Raw genomic sequence first — 22,346 nt, forward strand, 5'->3', positions numbered from 1 at the left:
ACATGACCGAGTCAGGCGCTGCGGACAATCTCCGGAGTTCCTCCTGCCAGCCCCCTATAATTATGTCCGTATGAGCCCATGTGAGAATACAGCACGCAACGGAAACAAAACCTTAAAAAAAACACATAGCATCGTCAGACGGCGGGAAGCTAGAGCAACTTAACATGAACAGTGAGTAGCTTCATCTGGAAAATAGAATAATTTGTCACTAAAAATGCAACTTTTGTTTTCATTTCACAGAGTCTGTTGGTGTGTTCTTTGCTTGGTGAACTACAGTAAAATCATCTCTTCCAAACTCTTGCGTTCTAGCTACCAGTCCAGCCAGCTTGCTTTTTCAACTTTAAGGTAAACAAGTTGTGCTGATGTGCATTCTGTCTATAATGTTAAGACGTAGTAAAAAAGGCGATGGTTGATTTTCTAGCAGCTTCCTTCCACTCTAAGTATAAAAGAATCCTTGATCCTTTCAAAATTATATTTTAGAGTAAAAAAGCTTGCACCAACAATACAAATCTAAAAACACATCCCTGAAGATATTTTTTTTCCAAAGCAGTAGGTTAATATATTGAATAAAACTTGCTGATATAATCATGGGTTAGAATACGATTGCTTGTCAGTCACAACAGTGAATGTAGCATCTTTTTTTCCTCAGTTTTGTCTTTGCAATCGTTTAATCAATGGCATGCACCCTACAGCTACTGAAAAGTTAACACTTCACAGGCGGTGTCATGTATTCTGCTGCTCATGTTTCTGTAGACGCTGCGCGAGCCTACATGCTGTCACTGACGTGCAGTTTCTGCTCAGCCCCCCTGCTGTGCCGTATTTACCTGCAGGCTGTCCCATGTGATCCTGCAGGAGCGGACTTTAATTTTGCTGCATTGTCCTTCAACAGTAAATTCCTGCACCAAATCCACCTCATTCCACTCCATGCTGACCAGCCGCTCACAGACCCGGAGACCTGAGCACCTTAAAAAAGCTTTCAGGGAGAAAAGATGTGGGCTTGATGGAGAAAAAAGCAGCTTAGAGTCGAGGAAACCAGAGCGATCCTTATCACAACTTTCCCTCTCGTCCACCCAGTGATGTGCTGTGATTTATGACACTCTCCCCTCTCCCTCTCTCTCTCTCTCTCTCTCTCTCTCCCTCTCCCTCTCTCTCTCCCTCTCTCTCTCTCTCTCTCTCTCTCTCTCTCTCTCTCTCTCATGCTCGTCGCACACTCCCTCCCTCCCCCTCTTTCTCGCTCTCTCATCCACTCTCTTTCAGTTATTGGTGTGTTGTCTGTGACGTGTGAACAGAGTGGAAAACCCACTAATGTGACACCGCATTCAATTACAACAAACATGTGAACATATACACTGGTGCAGAAAACACAGAGGGGAAGTCATTATCTCCATCCATCTTACAACAGAGTACATCCCTCCTATTCTCCATCCCTTTATCTTTCTATGTCATCATCTTTTCCATCCCTTCTTATCATCTATTTCTGTATTTCCCTCGGTCCCTCTGTCTATGTTCCTCTCCTTCTCCCCTTCTTCCTCTGCACCTTTCAACATCTTCTATTTGTCTCTCTACCTATCTGCATTCCTTCGACTCTCTCTTGCTCTCAGTCCTTGTCTTTCCTCTGCAGCTGGCTCTTTGCTGCAGCGACATCCCCTCCTCTCTCTCCTTCACTCTCTCTTTCCCCTTCACACCTCCCTCTTTCTCTTTCTCCCACTTTCTCTCGGAAAGGGAGATCACTGCACCACACTATGATGGGGCACTCAGTCAACCTCTGCCTGCTGCTCCAGATGTGTTACATGAGGACGATGATCACGATGCAGTCGATGACAGATGAACAGCTGTAACACATATTACTGCCAGAAGTGTGGAAGTACTATTTACCTTCCTGCATACAAACAAACCAGCGCACACTGGAATAACATCTGACTCCTGCTGCGTCATATTTTCCTCTTTCTCCCTTTCTCTGCCATCTCCTTTGCAACACACACACACACACACACATACACACACACAAATAATGGCACACACTTGCTGCGTCACACATTTAGTCTTTCGCCCTGTGAAACTGACACACATCTATGTATAAGTAGTTGACAGCGATTCATTATGTGTTTTTAAACTAAATAGACATTGAAATAGATTTCAATTGAAATTGACATTTTCATGACAACATTTTCATTAATATTGAGTAGTTGTTAACTGATATGTTTTCTTCAGAATTGGCTCTTTGCAGAACCCTTTAGTCTTTTACTCTACCAAAGAAAAAACGAACTAAAACTACTGAAAACCCTCGCTTTAATTATGTTGGGGAAATTTAGCGAGGGACCAAATTATTTGATAGAAACAGTAGAAATTAAATATAATATTTTAATATTTAGATGCAGTCTTTCCTGTTCATTCACTTCAGCTAATGGCTAAAAAAACACTTAGCTGATCTGAACTCAGAACATGTGTAACGCTGTGTGGTATTTGAGCTCAGTGTTTCCATCCTGGGTGGTTTTCAGTCCATTTCAACTGCTTTTAGTTGACTGTGTGGGTGAACATGCCTCTGGGCTACTTTGAGCTACTTCTTCTTCAGTGGTTTACACTGGTAAAACAATGTAGGGACCTTTCCAGCTATAATCAGCCCTTTCTCACCTGCAACTGGTACAGAAACTGACATGGCCATAAATTAAAAAGCAGGAGAAGAGCAAAAAGAAGAGGTGGATACGACACAAGAGGCACACAACGGAGGGCTGATGAGAGCCAAAATTGAATTTCATTAGCCTGAAAGTCGTAGCAAATGAAAACGCCTCATATAAACTTGCATCTCCTCAAAATAGGCGGTGTGGCCTAGGGGGTAGAGTGGGCGCTCTCCAACATGAATGGTTGCCGGTTCAAACCCCACTCTTCCCCATCTGCATGCCGAAGTATCCTTGGCAAGATAGTGAACCCCTAAATGACCCTCATAAATGTTGAGTGTAATAAAAAAAAATTTAAGTCGCTTTGGACAAAATGTTAATGTTGAACAGGGGTCTTATCGACAGTGATCAGGATTTAGCCTCTGCCATACCTACAGTATACAGCCTACTAAAAGCATAATGTGACCAATGATCCAAACAACGTCTACATGTACTATCATTTTGACATAGTTTCACAGTTCTTTTCCTATAGTGATAAATTGTAAAATCAGGGTGTTTATTCATTGTCTGTTGATCATTCATGCTTATTATGTAAAAAAAAACTGGATCTACAATTACTGACCCCTTCACATTACAGCTGGCATTCCTCACAGTCATGATTTTGAATGACAATATTTTCTCTTGAACACTGATAATCCTCTGACATTTCTTTGATTGTTTGATCATTATTTTTTTATCTTGCAATGCTGCAGAAGACGCAGGAGACTCACAGCCATGTGGAAATGGTTTATGAAGTCACAGAAAACTCAATTTCCACAGTTTCTTCATTCAGAGTGCAGGAAATGTTTCAGGATTTACAGTCCTTACGATTTATGCAGGATTTTGTGGAGGCATGTTAGGGTGGCACAGGAAGTTGAGCAGATCGTCCACCTAATGGATCATTATAGGTTTGCTCCCAAGCTCATGCAGTCTGCACACTATTGTGTCCCCCAGGATGACAAGTGCTGTACAAATGTGACCAGTACAAGTCAAGTGGTTTTAAATATACAAAGTGCATTCTCCATTTGTTGGTTACACTAAATTCGATACATTTTACTGAAAGTGCATAATTGGTAATGGCGACATTAATCTTTACAACTATCTTGTGTGGCTGCTGTTCACTGGTCTTTGCTGCAGTTTCACCTATGATGAAATCAGAGCTATAATCTGAAACACATGGGAATATTTCTCCTTTACAGCTTGGTAGTATTAAGTTTCCCAACAGTGCAAATGTTCTAGCAGAGTTAGGCACACACACACACACACACACACGCACACACACACACACACACACACACACACCTTGTTCTGATCATAGGTCACCCTTACAATGAAACCCATCCCCTTTCCATCTGCTGTACTCCTCCAGTAAAAATATTCATCCTAATCTACAATAACAGACCTCAGACATTCCTGCAGCCAAAGCAGAGCAGAGGGGGAAGACTCTGTTATCAGAACCACTGCAGCGACGAACCATCACACAGCAGGGTGGCCCATCCTGTGACTAAGAGGTCACGTCTCTGAACCGCACCGCAGATAGCTTGTCCGTCACTTTGTATGTGTCCTGACTTATCACTCATACAACCGAGATTGTCATAGGAAACCTCTGATGAAAATGTAAGACAAACCTTTAATAGTAACAAGCTCTAAGACAAACCTTTATCAATCCATCACCAGTTCACATTGAGCAGGTCAAGTCTGCCGACATCCCTGAACCCAGACTATCTCATAATTTACCGATGATTCTCTAGTGATGACATACAGTGAAAATATTCATCTTAATTTACATCAACACAGCCCCTGATATTTGTGCTTTGTCAAGAGCAGACAAACACACACAGACTCACCTGACTTCTTAATATATCCCTTAACAGTGCTCTTACACAGCTGGATGGGGTCGAGTTACTCACGGTCGGATTAACACACTGAATCGTGTGTGTGCGTGCGTCTGTTAACTCAAAGTGTGTGACTGTCACCATGTGGTCGTAGTGAGGTCAGAGGCGAGGGTTGTAGAAGGCTGTGACGGGGAGGAGCTTACTGCAGAACACCGGCGCACAATATTATTGGACAAGCTACATATTTCTTTAGGTAGCCGCTGATATTGTGTTACAGTGCTACGTCAATTTGTTTAATGAAATTACAGTGAACAGAAGCTGTTTTCAGACATGAAGTCTGGAAAATGTGCAGACTTTGTCTGGACTCCACCTTTCACATATTTAGAACGGAGCAGGAGATTCTTCAGTCAGACACGTTCACAGTAACAGAAAACTCTCTTTAGTAAAGTTCAGGCAATGGGTAGGCAGGAAGCCCACATCATATAACAACTCTTGACTCTCAAATTTTTTTTTTTTATATTTCATACCTCAAGGGGTAGAAGGCTAGACGTAGCCAGGACTAATAATTCTCTTTGAGTGTTAGAGCGGTTGTCCTCCAACCAGGAGGTTGGCAGTTCAATCACGGGTTTCCCCGTCTGCATGCTAAAGTGTCCTTGGGCGAGATGCTGAACCCTGAATTGCCCCTTATAGGAAAAGAAGGTGCTGCTAATAGATGCACTGTATGAATGTGTGTGTGAATGAGTGAATGTACTGTTAAGCGCTTTGAGTGGCCATCAAGACTAGAAAGGCTCTATACAAATACAGAGCATTTACAATTTCCGTGGTGCACTTCGGCGGTGATATGTAAGAAAACCCTTGTGTGATCTGATATTAAGACAATTCAAAACTTTTAAGTCTTAAGACTTGGTAGGAGCTGCCGCCAACCTGGGAGCAACCTCAGTCCTGGGGACTTTTGCTTTTTCTGTTGTTATTGTGTTTACAGGGAATACGATTTTTGTTTTATTTTTCAGTTGCTTGCCTCCCCGCATCTAGCACTATTTTGCAGGGGCATTATCACTGCCTCCTGGACTTAGTGCCGCCCAAGATGATTTAGTTTGGCTAAAGAAATACAAACAAACCAGATTGTTTTCCCAAGTGGGAAACTTTTGCGAGACTATCAGGACATAAATCTGCGAAATGGAGCAGCATCTGGTGTGTCTGTGTGTATGAGTGAGTAACTAAGTGAGCTTTTGGTTATGATTATATAGACGTATAAGTCACACCCTGACTTGGAGACATGCATCCACATCTCTATGTACGGCTGGTAAACACACACACACTTGTCTCTCTATAGTTGTGAGAAAACTCATTACCCCAACCTTAACCATCACAACTAAATGCCTACCCCTAGCTCTAACCTAAACCTACTTCTAACCCTAAATTCAAGTCTTAACCCTCAAAAAAGGATTGTCCTCAAAACATCAAAATGTCCTCACAATGATGGCATTAAACCCAAATTGACCCTCATAACTACAGATATACATGCACAAACACACACACACACACCCTCACACACACATGCACACACTTACAATAACGTAAAACCCAAACACACATGGCCAAAAGAAACCACACCCTGCAAAACACAGACATAAACTCTTAGTAGGCTCTTATTTTGTGACAACCACCAAACACACACACAATTCAAAGTCACCTTTACATTTCCCTTCTTTTATCATGTATGATTAGCTGAATTGCAAAGGTGGCAAAAAGTGTAAGGTGGGTAGAAAGTGGGAGGCGAACACAAACACACAGAGAAAAGCATTTTGAGAACTCACCCCCGTGCTCGCGTCTCTTTGCTGCTGCTTTAAACCAAAGGCGGAGGACAGAAGTCAGACAGAGACTTGAAGACGACAGTGAAGGAGTGAGGGAGGTGAGAGGAGGAGGAGGAGTTGTTTGGCGAACTAAAAATCCTCTTAGCCCGGTTATGTCATGGGACCAAGCTAATCCCACCTTCACTGACTGACCAACACACACACACACACACACACACACACACACACACACTCACACACACACATGCACAGCGGCTGACTAACCAGCAGACTGACCAACACAGTAACACACATACAAACATGGCTGGTGACTCTTTAACCAAGGCCTAACCCACATATACAAAGCTAAGGTGTAGCCTGTGTACAACACAATGGCCAACGTGGTCGAAAATAGTAGTTAGAGACAAATAAAAAGCTGCTAGCATGAGGTCAGAGGCTCTTTTAACTACATGACTCATTATTTTGTACAGGGAACAGGATAAAGCAAGCTAGGAAAACAAAACAGTTAGCCACCAGATATTAGTAAGGTATTAGTATTTTGATGAAAGGCCAATTCGTAATATATATAGTATATGATATATATTTTATATATGCTACAATATTTATGCTGTGTGTGTGTGTGTGTGCGCGTGTGTGTGTGTGTGTGTGTGTGTGCGTGTGCCAGTGTGTGTGTGTGTTTTCACATGTTCACATGGTTCTCACTGGAGAACTATAATCATCACTGTCACTAATCCATGGGCTAATCCGCTAGACTACACACACACACACACACACACACACACACACATTGTACCAGACTCTTGTAAAAACATTTGCTCACAAACAATTGTTCTTTTCAATGTTTCATCGGTGTTCATCAATAAAATATAATTAAACAAACATGGTTCATTAGGTTGAACTTGAATGGATGCATGTGCAGCTTTAAGCGGGCTTGTATTGGCCTTTAGCTTCAACTTCACATCTCAAGGAATGGAACAACAATATGGGAGTCTGAATGTACTCTCTCATATTCAGAAATTACAATTTGCACATTTATTTATGTATACACTATTACTCTGTGTGAGTTATATAGTGTATTTTCAAGCAAAGGCATTGCCCATAGATGCTAAAATTGCTCAAGACAAACCAAAGATCTATAGTGCAAAAGGCAATAATGTGCACAATGCACAATAGGCCCAGGGTGTTGAAGTTGAGCTAATTGGAAATGCAAAACACGGCATGTCCTGCACCTTCAGCCAAGCTCCGGTGTATGTGTGAGTGTGTGTGTGTCCACCTACCCTGTCATTAGCGCTCTCTGTTTCTTCTGAGGTCCAGCTTTGCTCCAGAGGCTGCTGACTTCCTGCATATAGGAAGAACAATGAAAAGAAATCTTAGCAGATTAGCTGACCCGAGCCTTGTGTATTGGATGGGGGTGGGGGGGGGGAGAGAGAGAGAGAGAGAGAGAGAGAGAGAGAGAGAGAGAGAGAGAGAGAGAGAGAGAGAGAGAGTGAGTGAGTGAGTGAGGGGGTCCTTGGCCTTAATTAACTATTCGTTACTATTCAAGCCCATGCTTTATCACAAAGATAAAGGGACAGGGACACCTCAGGGTGTAAAAATTAGCTTTTCTTCTACTTTTGGCTGCTTTAAATCATAATTCCATCATTTCATCTAAACTCATGATGTATTTTAAATACCTTGATGGGATTTATTTCATGTATGTTCATGATTCTTTATTTCTTTCCAGCATGCTCCACTTTTAGAATTCAATGTATGCTGTTGTTGAAAGTGAAAGTAATGATGTTTGTGTGCCCTCGTTCGCACTGTCCTTGTTTAAATTCAGTCTTTCCAATTACGAATTCTAAGGATGTAAATGCTTCAGTTGGCAGTCTGCCTTCAGTGCAGCACAGACATACAGAGGACAGGGCCTCGCATTACAGTGGGATTGATTTAGCACAGGCTGTATGCATGCTGGTTTGATTACAACATCAAACATTATTTATTTTAAAAAAATGTCACTCTGAATACAAACAAAAGTTGGGAATCCTCCCTTTCTCTCATCTGTAGCTCGGCCTTCTTCTGAGGGTTTGTAATCTATAAATAGCTTCATTTGTTCTAATGCTTTACCAAGACCAGACAGGTTCAATCTAGGCTAATCCCACACAGCTCCAAGCTTCACCTCTAGTCAGTAGAGCACTTCAACAGTACTTTATATTCACTGGAGCAGTTTCAATTGTATCTTATAACAAATATTCTTATAAAAAACACAGCACTTAAAATTACATTTTCAGTCAATTCACTCCAGGACAGTTTGAATTGCTGCTTAAAATCACTTATGACCAGTTGATCACTTCTGTTCCATCCCAATGAGAGCAGTTTGCTTCCCACTACAGGGCTGATTATTTGAGGAGGAGCAGGCCAAGCTTGTAAGAGGAACGTGGTGTCCTTGTGTGGGAGGTGTAAACTCACCACAGGCTCCTTCAATGAGCCGCAGAGGGCAGATGTTGCTAAATTAGCCTGGGAAGAGGTAATACATTAGGGTAATGTGCGTGGTAAGAGAGCCACCGGCAAAAGTTTTTAAGATGCTAGTTTATTATATTATTATTATTATATAGGAGCCACACACAAGTTGGCAGCAAACGAAAAGGACAGTATGGTTGTGTCTCATTTCAGGGGTCGCATTCTTCAGAGGCTGCGTTTGAAGATCGATTGCATCACAGCGGCGCGACAGGGCTGTCCTATTTTAAGGGCTCTGTCTGACACTTTATTCTGTCCCCAAGAAACGAAGCCTCCAACAGAGAGATGATTCTCGACAAGACATATTTTAGGATTATTTAGCTTTGGCGACCAACCGTCTCCTCTCATAGAGGTAATGGCGCTGGCATGGAACGAGACGTCCAATATGTCAGTATCAGGCTTTAACTAAAAACTGTTAAAATAGGGAATTAAAACTTTCTTGTTGTGTCCAACTTCAGCTCTGTTGCTAGGCTATTGCAATAAGGTCGGTACAGGCTGTTGATGCTAATCACTGAAATCCTCTTTGGTTCTGCCTTCAAGGTCCACGTGGCAAATGAAGGGGGTGGTCTTCATTGGCTGGTTAGACCACATCCTTCAAATGATGCACCCCCATTAATTAAGACACAGCTTAACTCTGCTGGAGGGCATCAACCTGTCAGTCCAAAATCAAAGTTGTTCACATCAAAGCCACATCTGGGTTAAATATTGGTGCTGGAAACAGTGGGACAGAGAGGAAAACAGTCCCCTCTCTTCACAGCAGGTGGACAAATAACCTGCTGCTCTTTTTTTGCATCTTCCTCTTGATCTTAGCCCCATTACCAAGCTGCTGGAACCAGAATCTCTGACTGGGACAGAAAAAAACTGGCTAAAACCTATATATTGTTGACAAAATATTGAAGGGGAACAACAATGGTGGGATAAATGTATCATTAATAAAGGTTTATATACTGTTTCTATAAAATTATGAATGGGCTCGATGACTCAGAATACACTTCACTGTTCACAAGCATATGTTATTAATGAGATTCTAATGAATGATAATTATGTTTTCAATGAACAAGGGGGGAACAGGAGATACACCAGCAAATGGTGAGGCCGTCCTTTGCCTGTTGGGAGCTGACACTGACACAGAAACACACCAGTGCTACAGACCAGTACAGTAGCAGCTCTGCCACCATGTGCCCTGGGTGCTAACACACACACATACAGTATTACACATCCAATCTTCCTCTTTGCCTTCAAAGTCATGTGACATATCTGCAACAGACCAAACATCATGTCTGTGTCTCTGCCCCCTCCCCCACACTTCTGGTTTTCCCCGTCCACATTATGTAACTTCTAATCATCTTATCTGGCTAATTACTGACCGAGCCTCTAAAACCACACACGCAAACACACACACACCTGCACTCTGTTTCTTTGATGTGAATTTTTCTGATTACCGAAATAAAAACAGAAACCTGTTAGAAAGTTGTTGCCAATCAGCAGATAGACGCGTGTTTGGGTGGCCTCAACTTGTACCGTATATCTGTGTGTGTGTGTGTGTGTGTGCGTGAGTGCCTGCATGTGTGTATACCTTGTGCCCAGGCGGGGCAGTGTCGGAGGTAGAAGCTGACCTCAGGCCTCCTGGCCCCCCACTGCTGAAGGAGATCCAGCAATAATAACTCCTGCGGGAGGACTCGCTCTGAGGAGAGAAATACGACTTTATTTTAACTTCAAGCTATTGCTTTTATCACTTTTACTATGCATCACCCTGCACCATGCACTATTTCACCAGGGTTTACTATATACTTTATATACCTTTATTTATTATTTAATTATTTAACTTATTTTTTCATGTTAAAATATTTTGGAGATGCACAGCAGAGTTCCTTAGATGATGTACTACTACTGACAATAAAGGCATGCTATTCTGCAAAGTTTCCAAAGATGTCAGAAAAACGGATATAGACATTAAGTGGAGCCGTACAAACTGTTCAAACTTGAGTTTGCATATTTCTATTTGTGTAATGATCATACAGGAAATAAGATAGAAGCTCCATACAGGGGGATATAGAAAATAGAATGTTTAAATAGAAAATTTAAACATTTGAAAGCTTAAAATTAGTCTTATAATTTTAACGAATGATCTAAATCTAAAATACAGATTACAATACCGCCTTAAAAGATGAAAACAAGTTTGGAAACCTGTTATAACTCCTACATAATTGACTTTTATTAAAACTACACTCAATTGTTTTTTGTAATGGCTGGAATATGGAATTTTATAATTACGTCAGATGTATATGTGTATTCAAACATTTATAAGATTGAAGAGGAAAAAACTAAAAAGAAGGTCAAAGTGCGATCATGTTCAAAGGCCAACAACATTCCTACTGGAAAATCCATTAATCCATCAAAGCCAATAATATACACATGTAGACAACGGCTTCGCGGCCACACACACACACAAAGAAACACACAAACACCCAAACACACACACACAAATACACACATAGACACAGACAAACACACAAGCTGTGAGGCCACTTGCGGCCTTGAGGCAGGGCCTTTCATCACACAGCGACTTTGACACACACACACAATTCATACCACTATTCATTATGTGTTGCCTTACAGTCACCCTCTGAGAGACAGTATAGTATTAGAGCCATTTATAGCCTGGCTGACCGTTCAGTCACACCACAATGCTAAACAAACACATTGTTGTGTGTTACGATGTTAAGTGGATTGCTGCAACAACCGCTATGATTGAATGAATGTAGGCCATGTTTTATAGGACCCAGCAAGACCAAGTGTCTGCATGTGATGGACTGGTCTATTCAAGTTTCACAATGATATCCTGTATACAGGAGGCACTTAACACTGCCATTGATTTCACAGACTGCAGCAGTGATGCATGTCTGACTTTTGTGTATATTTGACTTCAAAACTAAATTATCTAATTTCAGATTATAATCATGTCAGCCTGTCAATAGTTACCATATGGGTATTGGAGGCTAACCAGATGAATTAAAACAAGAAAAAAAATTGGGATTTGTGGAAATATTAAATCAGAATGACAAAAAATATATTTCCCAAATCCATTCTTTTACCAGCTTTGTGTTTAATCAGTTAATTTCCCCTAAATGAATTGATTCAATCAGTGTATCATCTGCATATACAGAAACACAACTTGTTTTTGTTGTTATATTACCAATCCCATTAGTGTTTTAAAACTGAATTTAAAATATTGATCTAGACTTTCAAGACCCTGTTTGCCACCGCGCCACTTCGCTGAGCTTCTAAATCAGAATTCACCACCACATAAATTAACTGTCACTGACTCCTTTTAAATCTACTATTGAAATGTGCTTTGACCAAATGGGTTTAGTATCATTGTTTTCATCTGTTACACTTTTGTGTTTTCTTTAACTTTTTTGTTAACAATACGCTTCAGGACTTTGGTGTGCTCTTTGTCTTGTTTTTTTTTCTCTGTCGCTTATCGACAACTCTTTAGAAAGATTTATAAATGCTGTTGCATTGATGGACTTGGACTCACCATGCCCGTTCCATACTTCGGCTAAGTGACATTCCCCCTCGCCGGCCTCTTTGCAGTATTCAACCACATCAGTCACTCTGGTTGCCGGAGAAACTGGGACCTCGGTTAGCATCTGCTGGGTGTCATTGAGGTAAACTGTCAGTATCACCTGTAACCATAGAAATAAAAAGGTTAAATGTCATAAAATGTACAACTATTGACTACCTTTTGGACATGATGGATGAAATAATTCCTAGCTGTTTAATGGCCAATGTCAGACCTAACTAATAACTAACCAACTTAGCTTACTAGTAGGTAACAATACTTCAGCATGGTGAACTTTGCTAAATGACTCAGTCCTGTTCCTTTTGCAGAAGTAAAACGTGAGTGAGTGAGCAGTTTTGATTTAAGTGTGAAATTCAGTTGAAAATTTTAGGAGTGGGTCAAATAGATCACCCCTGCACAGAAACATCAACAACACATTTAGAAGTATTGTGAATGTAGAGAAGCTGCTTAAATTCCAGACACGATTTAATCCACAAGCTCCGAGGCTACTTGGTTTGTCTAACAACATAGAAACCTGAGCTGCAGGGCTGACCTTTATCTAATCAAATTTAAAACTTTCAATATGTGTAGATACAACATATGTCAAATTAAAGTGACGAGAAGAACTAAAGGAATGAGGCTTTGTTTGACAGCCACTGATGACAGCAACTTGTAACAAGATACGACCGTTTGTCTGAATCCACAACACATTGATCACAGCTTTAATTACCTATCAATAACTGCTTGTATGCATGCACACACACACACACACACACACACACACGCACACACACACACACACAAGGCTCACGACAGAGGTTTAACCTGATCAAAAGGTTCCTAAAAGTTAAGCTTTGTTTAGACTAATAAAGAAATGTATGTTATAAATGTGCCAATATGATCTTCGGCGATACAATAGACTTCCTTGATCCCAATAAAAATTATTGTGCTTGCTTCAAGATAACAGTAGCTGCACAATAGAGTGCAATGGAGTGATTAAGCATAAAAGTATCAGTGAAAATAAAAATGTAATATAAAGCATATTATTATTTAAAATAAAAATATAATGCTTATATGTAGTAAATGCAGAACAAGTTTCTAGAACAACAACAGAATAAACTGCAATGAAGTGAGACAGTTAACTAAAGCTAAAACTAGAGTTGCAATAGAAAGTAGTAATGAGAATGATTACAAGAGTTAGAATATGGGAGTAATATTGGACATGATATTGAAAATACTATACTATAATGCCCAACATAATAAAATTGCACATAAATAGTAATATTAGAAATGAAATAAGCTAATTAATTCTGCACTTAGTGAATTATTATTATTATCTTTCAGTGTACACAAGAAGAGTTTTTATGAACAGTTTTGAAAAAGCAGTATGTGATTCTATACTATATCGTCCGGGGAGTAATGATCAAATCATTTTGTTGGTAAATCCTGTAAATTCTGTAGCCAACAGATTAAAATCGCAATCAGATAGAGGACATCCTGTGTTACCGCCAGTGATGTCACCAATGATGTCATGTCAGATAGTCAGTCGGCAGTTGAAAGATAAATTTAGGGTAATCTGGGATAGGAGCAGACACACACTGAGGCACACACAGATACAGATATGCTTTTAATCTCAATGTTGCTCGCTTGTTCTCTACCTCACAAACACACAAGCACATGCACACTCACACGCACACTCAAAATATACACTGTGAACTAATCCACAGTATTCTATACACCTGTCCCAGATCATGTGAAGTAATCTCTTGTTGCATGCAGACAGATTGAGCAGGGACACATTCTGTAAAGCTTGGATTAGACGCACACACTCACACATGCGCACATGCACACACACACACACACAGACACACACACACACACACACACACACACACACACATACCAAAACCCTGAAACCCTGCGAATACAGTTGGGGTTTTACTCGTGCATGAGTCATCAAAACAGGCTAGTTGTTGCCACACAAGGTTGTACATAGGCTGTTATGTTTCAGTTTCACATGCTCTATTACACCAGCCTTTGATACACTACAGCAGGGTTGGCAGAGAGGGTTTTGAGGTTTTATATAATCAAATATTTGGAGTGATTCCATCGTTTCAGCCAGATATCAACAAATTACTAATAACTCCCTGAAACCCGCAGCCAAAATATTCGAAACATGCAGTGGCTGTGCAGCTGCATATGTCCCAGATGTCCAAATGGCTTAAAACCATCATGGAGATTCAATGCAGTATCACTTGATATGATTCATAAATACGAGGCGATATCTAAGTGCAGTAATTTAAAGTAATTTGTCTCATTACTGTTTCACTGTGCTTCGCTAGAGAAAACCTGTTCTCCTCTCATTATAAACAATAATTGTATTTACTTCCACCAACTAGCTGTGATGAATAACCTGGGACTTGTTTGGTGCATCTTTGGGAGCCTCCTGCATTAAACTTTACACTAAATTATTATGGATGTGTATTTCAATTTGTTTATTTCCCTCATTAATCCCTCTCTTATGCATATTCTTCACATCATTAAACACAGGACTCTGCGCATTGCCTGTCTTCCCCTCAAGCAGTTAGATAACTTTTTATTGTTAAGTTAAACTGAAAGTGTGAAAACAATTGTACTGTATACTGCATATATACTGTACAACCATTTGACCCCAAGCACGATGTTCAGCACCACAAACTCACTGTGCAATTCTCATTTTCTGTCTGCGCAATTCCAATATCAATCTGTTGGCTCTGTTTATATGATTTCCATTTTCATATTTCCTCGTTGAGGAGGAAATTTTGAATATCCTAACTCATTACTGTAGAGGCCACTATATATTATGCATATTGTATATTACACATGATATCTGTACAGGAGAACAGGGCCTGACTAAATTCCACAGATACTCCCTTCTCTCTCTAAACAGTAGCCAAGGTTAGGTTAAAGATAAAGGACCAACCAACAGTACATTGTAGTGTCTACGTTGAGGGACTTTCATATCTAACTCAGATTTGCCAGACAGAGAGACACCAACTTCAACTCTCACCAACTTTAACTCGTTTGTATATTTCACGATTGGCAAGACGTAAGGACACAATGTGATTTACTTATGCATACCTAACTATCCCAAATGATGCAAACGCCTACATGTAGCATAGAGAGTGACAGCAATTATGGATGGGCTGTTAGAATGGGGCAGAGGAAGATTTATGGGAATGCTGTGGAAGACATCGTCAGACACTCCATAACACTTGTGTTCTTATTTATGCTTTTGTTTAATTATTCTTTACTTTTTTACTAACGTTTCTTATTTTTCTCTTTACAATTGTAAAATGACAAATTTCTATCAAAGATATTCTTATCTCATACATGTATCTTTTTATTCTATTCATCAATATCCATTCAAAATTGTGTATGTATTAACTTCACATTTGTTATAACTACAGACTTAATACGAATGCCACCGTATATTTCTTTAAAGACATTGCTTGTGTGCGTGAGTGTTTGCCACCAGGGCCTTGAGGCTCCTGAATTAATTCCTTGAGCTAAAAATGTACTTTTTGGAAGGTATATTCTTTAATTTACTTGGGTAAATTGTGAAACTCTGAACATCCTCTGGCATTGTCCATTTCACTGCAATACCATCATGTGTAGCTTCCACCTCTGCAGTTTACCTTTTACCAGTGTGTATACCAAGTGGCAATCGGCAATGCCCCAGTTCTATGCTGTAGTGTGTGCATGTGTGTGTGTGTGTGTGTTTGTGTGTGTGTGTGTGTGTGTGTGTGTGTGTGTGTCTGCTAGTCCCTGTCGCTCCTCACACAAACAGACAATCAGTTGTATTTATTTATTAATCGCTGAGATCGGATAATGGATCCAGGTCTGCCTACATGTCTGATGTGGTGGCTGTGGGCGTCATATGGTCTCGTGTCGTGAGTTGCAGGTGAACTGGTTGCATGCAAAATGTTATTTTAATGACAATTTGAAGTGACAAATGTCCTGTTGAGGCTTTCAGGGGGTCTCAGGTGTCAATCAAGGTTACCTGTATTTCACAGGAGTTTTGCACAGATAAGCTGTCTTACTTCATTTAATTATTAACTGATACGAATACATTTATGGATACAGTGTCCTGTACTCTGCCCCATCTAAAATGAATGAGGTTGGGAAATATCATGCAAGCGCCATGAAGGAAATATGTGCAAAGAAAGCCAACCTGCTGTTTACTCCCACTGTGGACCCCCAACACAGCCTCTGCAAGAAATGGGACGTCACCCGACATCCCCCAGACCTGAATATATCTAGAGGTCAAAAGGAGCCAACAAAACCTCTAAGCTACACTGTTGTAAAAACAATATAATGTGGATTATTAATGGCTATTATAAGTTGTATTACCAGCCAACACGTTCTCCAGTGTGTGTGTATAGAGCTAACAATGATAAGATGTAATATGCCCACATCAATATGTCCATGATGATTCTTTTTTAATTCTTAATTGCATATATATTTTAAATACCTTAAATAGATGGATTTAAACGAAAAACGGAAAATTGAAGACAGTAACAGACACACATTAGCATGTCTTATCCCTGTAAACTCACAGTCATGACAACTGCATACTGTATAAGTAAACAGGACCCATAACACACACACACACACACACACACACACACACACACACAGATTGAGTTGTGGTTCCTGAAATGCCTCCGGTGCTGAATAGAGTGACTTTGGCTATTTTAAGCCACAGAGAAGGAGATAGTGGGAGAGGATAGTGAAAGTGTGAGGGGGCCACTGTTGGCCCAACTGTTGCGCAAAACACATCAATGTTCATGTTATTAGTTACTCGCTACCGGGCACATCAACACACTGTGGTAATTAATATAGGCAGAGCAGCACAGTGGTGGGTGCACATCCTCTGACCTGACACCCCAACCAGGTCCCCTCTGCCCCAGCCTCGTCCCGTTAAGTACAGTAAACTCCACCAGGCTTTCATATCACACACCACCGTCACTGTCACGTTCATATGACTGATCTTGTCCATAAAACGCTTGGTGAAGCACACATGTCATGCTATGTGACATTGTGGCCTCAGACTTACAGCTCAGCAACATTACACTGACTGTGAAGAGTTGGTACAACATATATGTGTGAAATAAAGTCTGGCTGCTCTGTGTCTCACTCACCGAGGGTTTGGTTTTCCTGCACGCGACCTTCTTCCTCTGTTTCCTGCATTTACTCAGTTTGAGGTTTTTGGACACAAACACCAGCCGCTCCAATACCCGGCCAAAGAATCCCCTCATTGGAAGCCCATCGAGCGAAAACCACACACAGCAGTGTCCATGTGGGTGTGAGTGTGTACATGTGTGTATTTGACTAAAGAAGATGTAGACAGATAATGAGAGAAAGCTGTGTGTTTGTGGGTGGCAGTGTGTGTGTATGTCTGTGTCAGGGCAGGAAACATAAAAATAAGAGTGTGTGTCGGGGAGGGAGGAGTGGAGGGAGGTAGGGGGGGAGTCGGCTTTCAGTAAATATGAGGAGAGGTAGAGAGAGAGGGTGAGGAAGAGAAGACTGATGGGAGATGGGACTGAACATGTTTGATGTTCGACAATGAGACCAATGTCTTCCATTATATCTATCTGATATGATGGAGGAGCTTCTGTCTTTACTGTTAGAGTGATTAACCTGAAGGTGTGATGGGAAGATTGTACTCGTCAGCTTCAGGGTCCAATGTAATTCTTTATCAAGATGCTTCATGTGTCCCTCACAGGTCCCTGTCCTCTCTTACAGGGGCAGGAAGTAACTCAGCATGCCAGCTCGGGGGGCAGCGGTTAGCTCCTCGTGACGCTGTTCTTCATCCTAACAAAGGCACCAACACATGGATACCCCTCACATACATAACTTACATTTGGATGAAATGTTAAAATAAATAAATAAAAAACCTTTTTGTGCAAATATTTTTTTGCTGCTTTTGAAGCTGTGTTGTTTTTGACAATACCAAATGTTTCATAGGAACAAAACGCTTTATGCAAGAGAGGGGGAATCACAAATGAACCAAAAAATCTTAAAAATCAGTTAGTTAACAAATTACTGTTAACTTAGGTATTCATATCACTCTTATCAAACTGAATTGCTTTTATATTTTTATATGATATTATATTCGTAAACATTATCTTAAAATGTATTCATTTTTCTTTACAGTTTAATTAATGGTGGTAAAAATGTTATATTAATATTTAAACAGGTCTAATTCTGTTATACTGTAAATGTGTTGTTAACCTAATATATATATTGCCCCACTCATTCATGTATTGGTTACACACATTTATTGGTGTTATTACATTTACAACAACCCTTTACTAATGTTTATTCTTTAAAGTTGCTGCTGCAAAGTCAGCCATAGTTTAGTCTAGTCTTTGAGTCCCTGAAACAAGTCCTTTATTTCCCCTGATATATCGAATGTTAATGTGACGCTTCCTAAATACTCGTCATCAAACTGTTGCTTGACTGACTTCTTCATTAGAGACAACTGAATTGTCACGTCTAAAACAAGTCCCAGACACTCTGATGCCATTTCTTTTTTAGCTTTGAGTCCAGCAGAGCTGGAGCCGGCCAGGTCACTGAGGGTCTAGAGTGACACCTCCAATTATAAAACCATTGATGCTGCATTATTGCAGCAGATGATGGTACTTTATCTAACTCTGCCTTTAGTGCATACTGTAGATATATATATATTTAAGTCCACAAGATTCATAATTACAGGAAGAGACCACCGGCAACGACCATCAGTCTAAGGAAAAGTACCTAAAGATATTATCCTGAAAAAATGAATGACTTTATATACTAAATCACAGCAAGTAAAACATACATATATGTTTAGTGGTTGAACAGTGGTGTGGAGAGAAGCTGTCCAGAAGTTGAGGAGCTGGAGGCCATAGATTAGAGAGGCTACACAGATATACTGCAGCGTGACTGCCCCATTACACACACCGTGAAACGCACACACAAACAAACAGGAAGGACACAGAATGTACACTGGCAGAGTGTCACACGCACACACCCACACACACACACACACACAGGGTCACATGTTTTGTGCATGAACTCAACACAAACACACATAGAGAGCTGTATTGGACTGGACAGAAAATCAGTAAACGATGCAGAGGACGGAGACGGACATGTTGTATCATCACCATGAATACCAATCTACATTAAAATGCATAGTGTAATAAATTCATCAACTCACACAACAGTAGTGTAAAACTCACTCTGGTCCTTTAACTTCTACTTTACCCTGACCTCTACTTCATGACCCCTTTTTCACTTCTTCTCTCTCTCTCTCTCTCTCTCTCTCTCTCTCTCTCTCTCTCTCTCTCTCTCTCTCTCTCTCTCTCTCTCTCTCTCTCTCTCTCTCTCTCACACACACACACACACACACACACACACACACACAGTCAGACGACAAAAGCTTCAATCACAGATTAGTAGTCACGTGACTCATGCAGATTTCTATGTCCCACAATCCTTTGCAGTCGCTGCCTGGAGACGGTGTAATGAAATATCATGACACTTCTAATAACTCCACATAACCATTGCTATGTTTCAGCAAAGTGAAGGATTCTTTGAATTAAAAAAAGTTATTTTATTTTAAATGTATTCATTTTTAAGTTTATTAGAAAAGTAGCCTTTTGTTATACACGGCAAGCACTTTCGGTGAGTTTCACTTTTATTACAAAAGCACTTTGAATTAAAACGTGCCTCCTTTAAAAGTCTGTGCGTGTGGGGGGTGTCTCCACAGGCCCTCAAATTCTTATAAACAAAATGTTCTTCCAAGTTCTTCAAAGGGACAGTACTTTACTTCAACCCACTCAAGACAATACAACCACATCACAGACACTTGTGAGAGACGTGTGAGCGCGCACACACACACACACACACACACACACACACACACTGAGACACACGCACACACACACACACAAAGAGAGACAGTCTAAACGGCTGTCAATCAAGAAAAGGTTGCATTTCAGTTGTCACCAGCTGCTCACAATGACTGAACATATATTTACAATAGGTTTAAAAGTAACATTCATCACTTTTACATTTGTGGCTCATATATTTTATCTATCAGTTATAAGTTAGGTTAAGCAAATAATTATAAAATAAAAGGTCCTGTTGGTTGTTATCCGAGTTCCTGTTGGGAAGCCAGTACAGAACTCAGCACAAAATGGCAACGTGTGGAATTATGCTTGATAAAAATACATCAGTAGGAAGCTGTCACCAGCAGCTTGTTAGCTTAGCTTAGCACTGAGAATGGAAACAGTGGGAAACAGCCAGCTTGACTATTTTGAATTAGGCTGTGCCCGAAATTACTCACTAATCACTATACAGCGATATATAGTGTTTTCTTGAAAAATGTGTGTACAACAGATGTCGTACAAATGTTAATACAAGCTGAGCATCACATCTGCATCAAACAAGTTTATTTCTGCATGTAGAGATGGTCATTTAACTTGTTTTTACCTAAAAATATGAATACTAAAAGTGAAATAAACATTTGTCATTAATTGTGGGATTTTCCACCGGCCAAAGTTTTTTTGGTACGCAGAAACCTGCGGTAGTCATGAGATTACCGGCAGAGAAGAAATGGGCCAAGTAGTGTCTTTTGCTGATGAGTCATGATTTAGTCCTCCAGAAGTCACTATATAGTAAAGAGAGGGTAATTGAATGAGTGGGTGATTTCGGACACAGCCTTAAAAAACAAAACAAAATTCAAACTACTCCAAAACGTGATTCAACACATTGTTCATTGTTTGTATGCTACCTGCTTTGATATGTATAAGCCCTGACTGTTTCGGAGCCAGTAGCAGTAACTCATCAGTCTCAGCCAGTTGCCTGTTTCTACTTCACATCCTGTAACATTTACTTTTAATATGGATTAAACAAACAGACTTAAAGTGAGCTTTACAGTTGCCTCTACGTGGATCTGCTTCCTGTAGACAGAGACAGCCAGGGCTGTTCCCCCCACAGACTTTTTATAAAGATGGACGACACAACTGCTCCACAAGAGAGGTCAAAGAGTCTTGATCGCTGGCTTAAGTACAGGTCATAAATTCCTCCTCCTCCATGTTGGTGGATGGGATGCGAGCCAAACAAAAAAATTAAGTCCATGTCAAATTGATATCTCTCAAAAATGTTTTGTGTAATTTTAGGTAGTTCTTATCACACTGATGTTTGTTTAAAAGTTGATGATGCTATAAAAAGGGAGTTTAATATCATTACAGTCATGAGACTCACTCGTGATTGGTTGAGCACATGTATCGATGGGACCTTGCGACCGTGACTCTATCCCGGAATTGCTATATCCCAGTGTACGGACATTGATTCACTTCTGAATTGTATGATGAAGTGTAGACACGTCTCCTATATCTATATATAGTCTATACCATAGCATCCCCTTGTTTCAAGTCTTTATGCTGAGCGAAGCTAACAGGCTGCTAGCTGTAGCCTCATAATGTACAGACATATTTATTTTTTACATTTGTCTTATATGACTTCCTGTTGGAAAGTGAATAAGCACGTTGTGAAAAATGTCAAACTATTCCTGTACAATGCATTGTAACACTACAGAACACTATCGCTGCATTTTAAAATGTTACTGGGTCATATTTATATATGACTATGCTTCGGTCAACTGCAGGTGCGAGTTGTATAACCATATTTGATAAAAGTGGTGCGGATGGTGTAACAGTAATTTTGTAAGAATGTGAATTATGTAACAAAGATGCTGTTAAGGTGGCTTTAGGGTTGGTTTAATACGTTTTAAATAATGATGCACTGTGTTGGGATCTGGGGTGTGGTGAGTTTACTGTATATCCGCTCTTCAATCGGGGCCATCTGTCAAACTGGTGCCCAGTAAGTTTTCTTATGTCTGAATCCAGCTCATACTGGCCTGAATTGTTGGACGATGACTTGAGAAGCAGCT

At 40.3% G+C, this 22,346-nt stretch overlaps 1 protein-coding gene across 3 annotated transcripts in view; it reads right to left on the reverse strand.

Annotated features, from left to right (window-relative positions):
• LOC133962145 (apoptosis-stimulating of p53 protein 1-like) overlaps positions 1 to 22,346 on the reverse strand; it is a 45,782-nt gene that overhangs the window by 19,741 nt on the left and 3,695 nt on the right. The window contains exons 1-4 of one of the 3 annotated variants that reach the window (XM_062397614.1): positions 17,545 to 17,726; positions 12,338 to 12,485; positions 10,373 to 10,480; positions 7,581 to 7,642 (exon numbers count right to left, since the gene is read on the reverse strand). In XM_062397614.1, the coding sequence (XP_062253598.1) occupies positions 7,581 to 7,642; positions 10,373 to 10,480; positions 12,338 to 12,485; positions 17,545 to 17,661 (435 nt within the window). In that variant the 5' untranslated portion in view covers positions 17,662 to 17,726. Of the gene's footprint in view, positions 1 to 824; positions 1,121 to 7,580; positions 7,643 to 10,372; positions 10,481 to 12,337; positions 12,486 to 17,544; positions 17,727 to 22,346 lie in introns of those variants that run through there. The other 2 variants (XM_062397615.1, XM_062397616.1) reach the window with 2 other exon arrangements.

The sequence above is a fragment of the Platichthys flesus genome, chromosome 10, assembly GCF_949316205.1.
Source record: "Platichthys flesus chromosome 10, fPlaFle2.1, whole genome shotgun sequence".
Lineage (NCBI taxonomy): Eukaryota > Metazoa > Chordata > Actinopteri > Pleuronectiformes > Pleuronectidae > Platichthys > Platichthys flesus.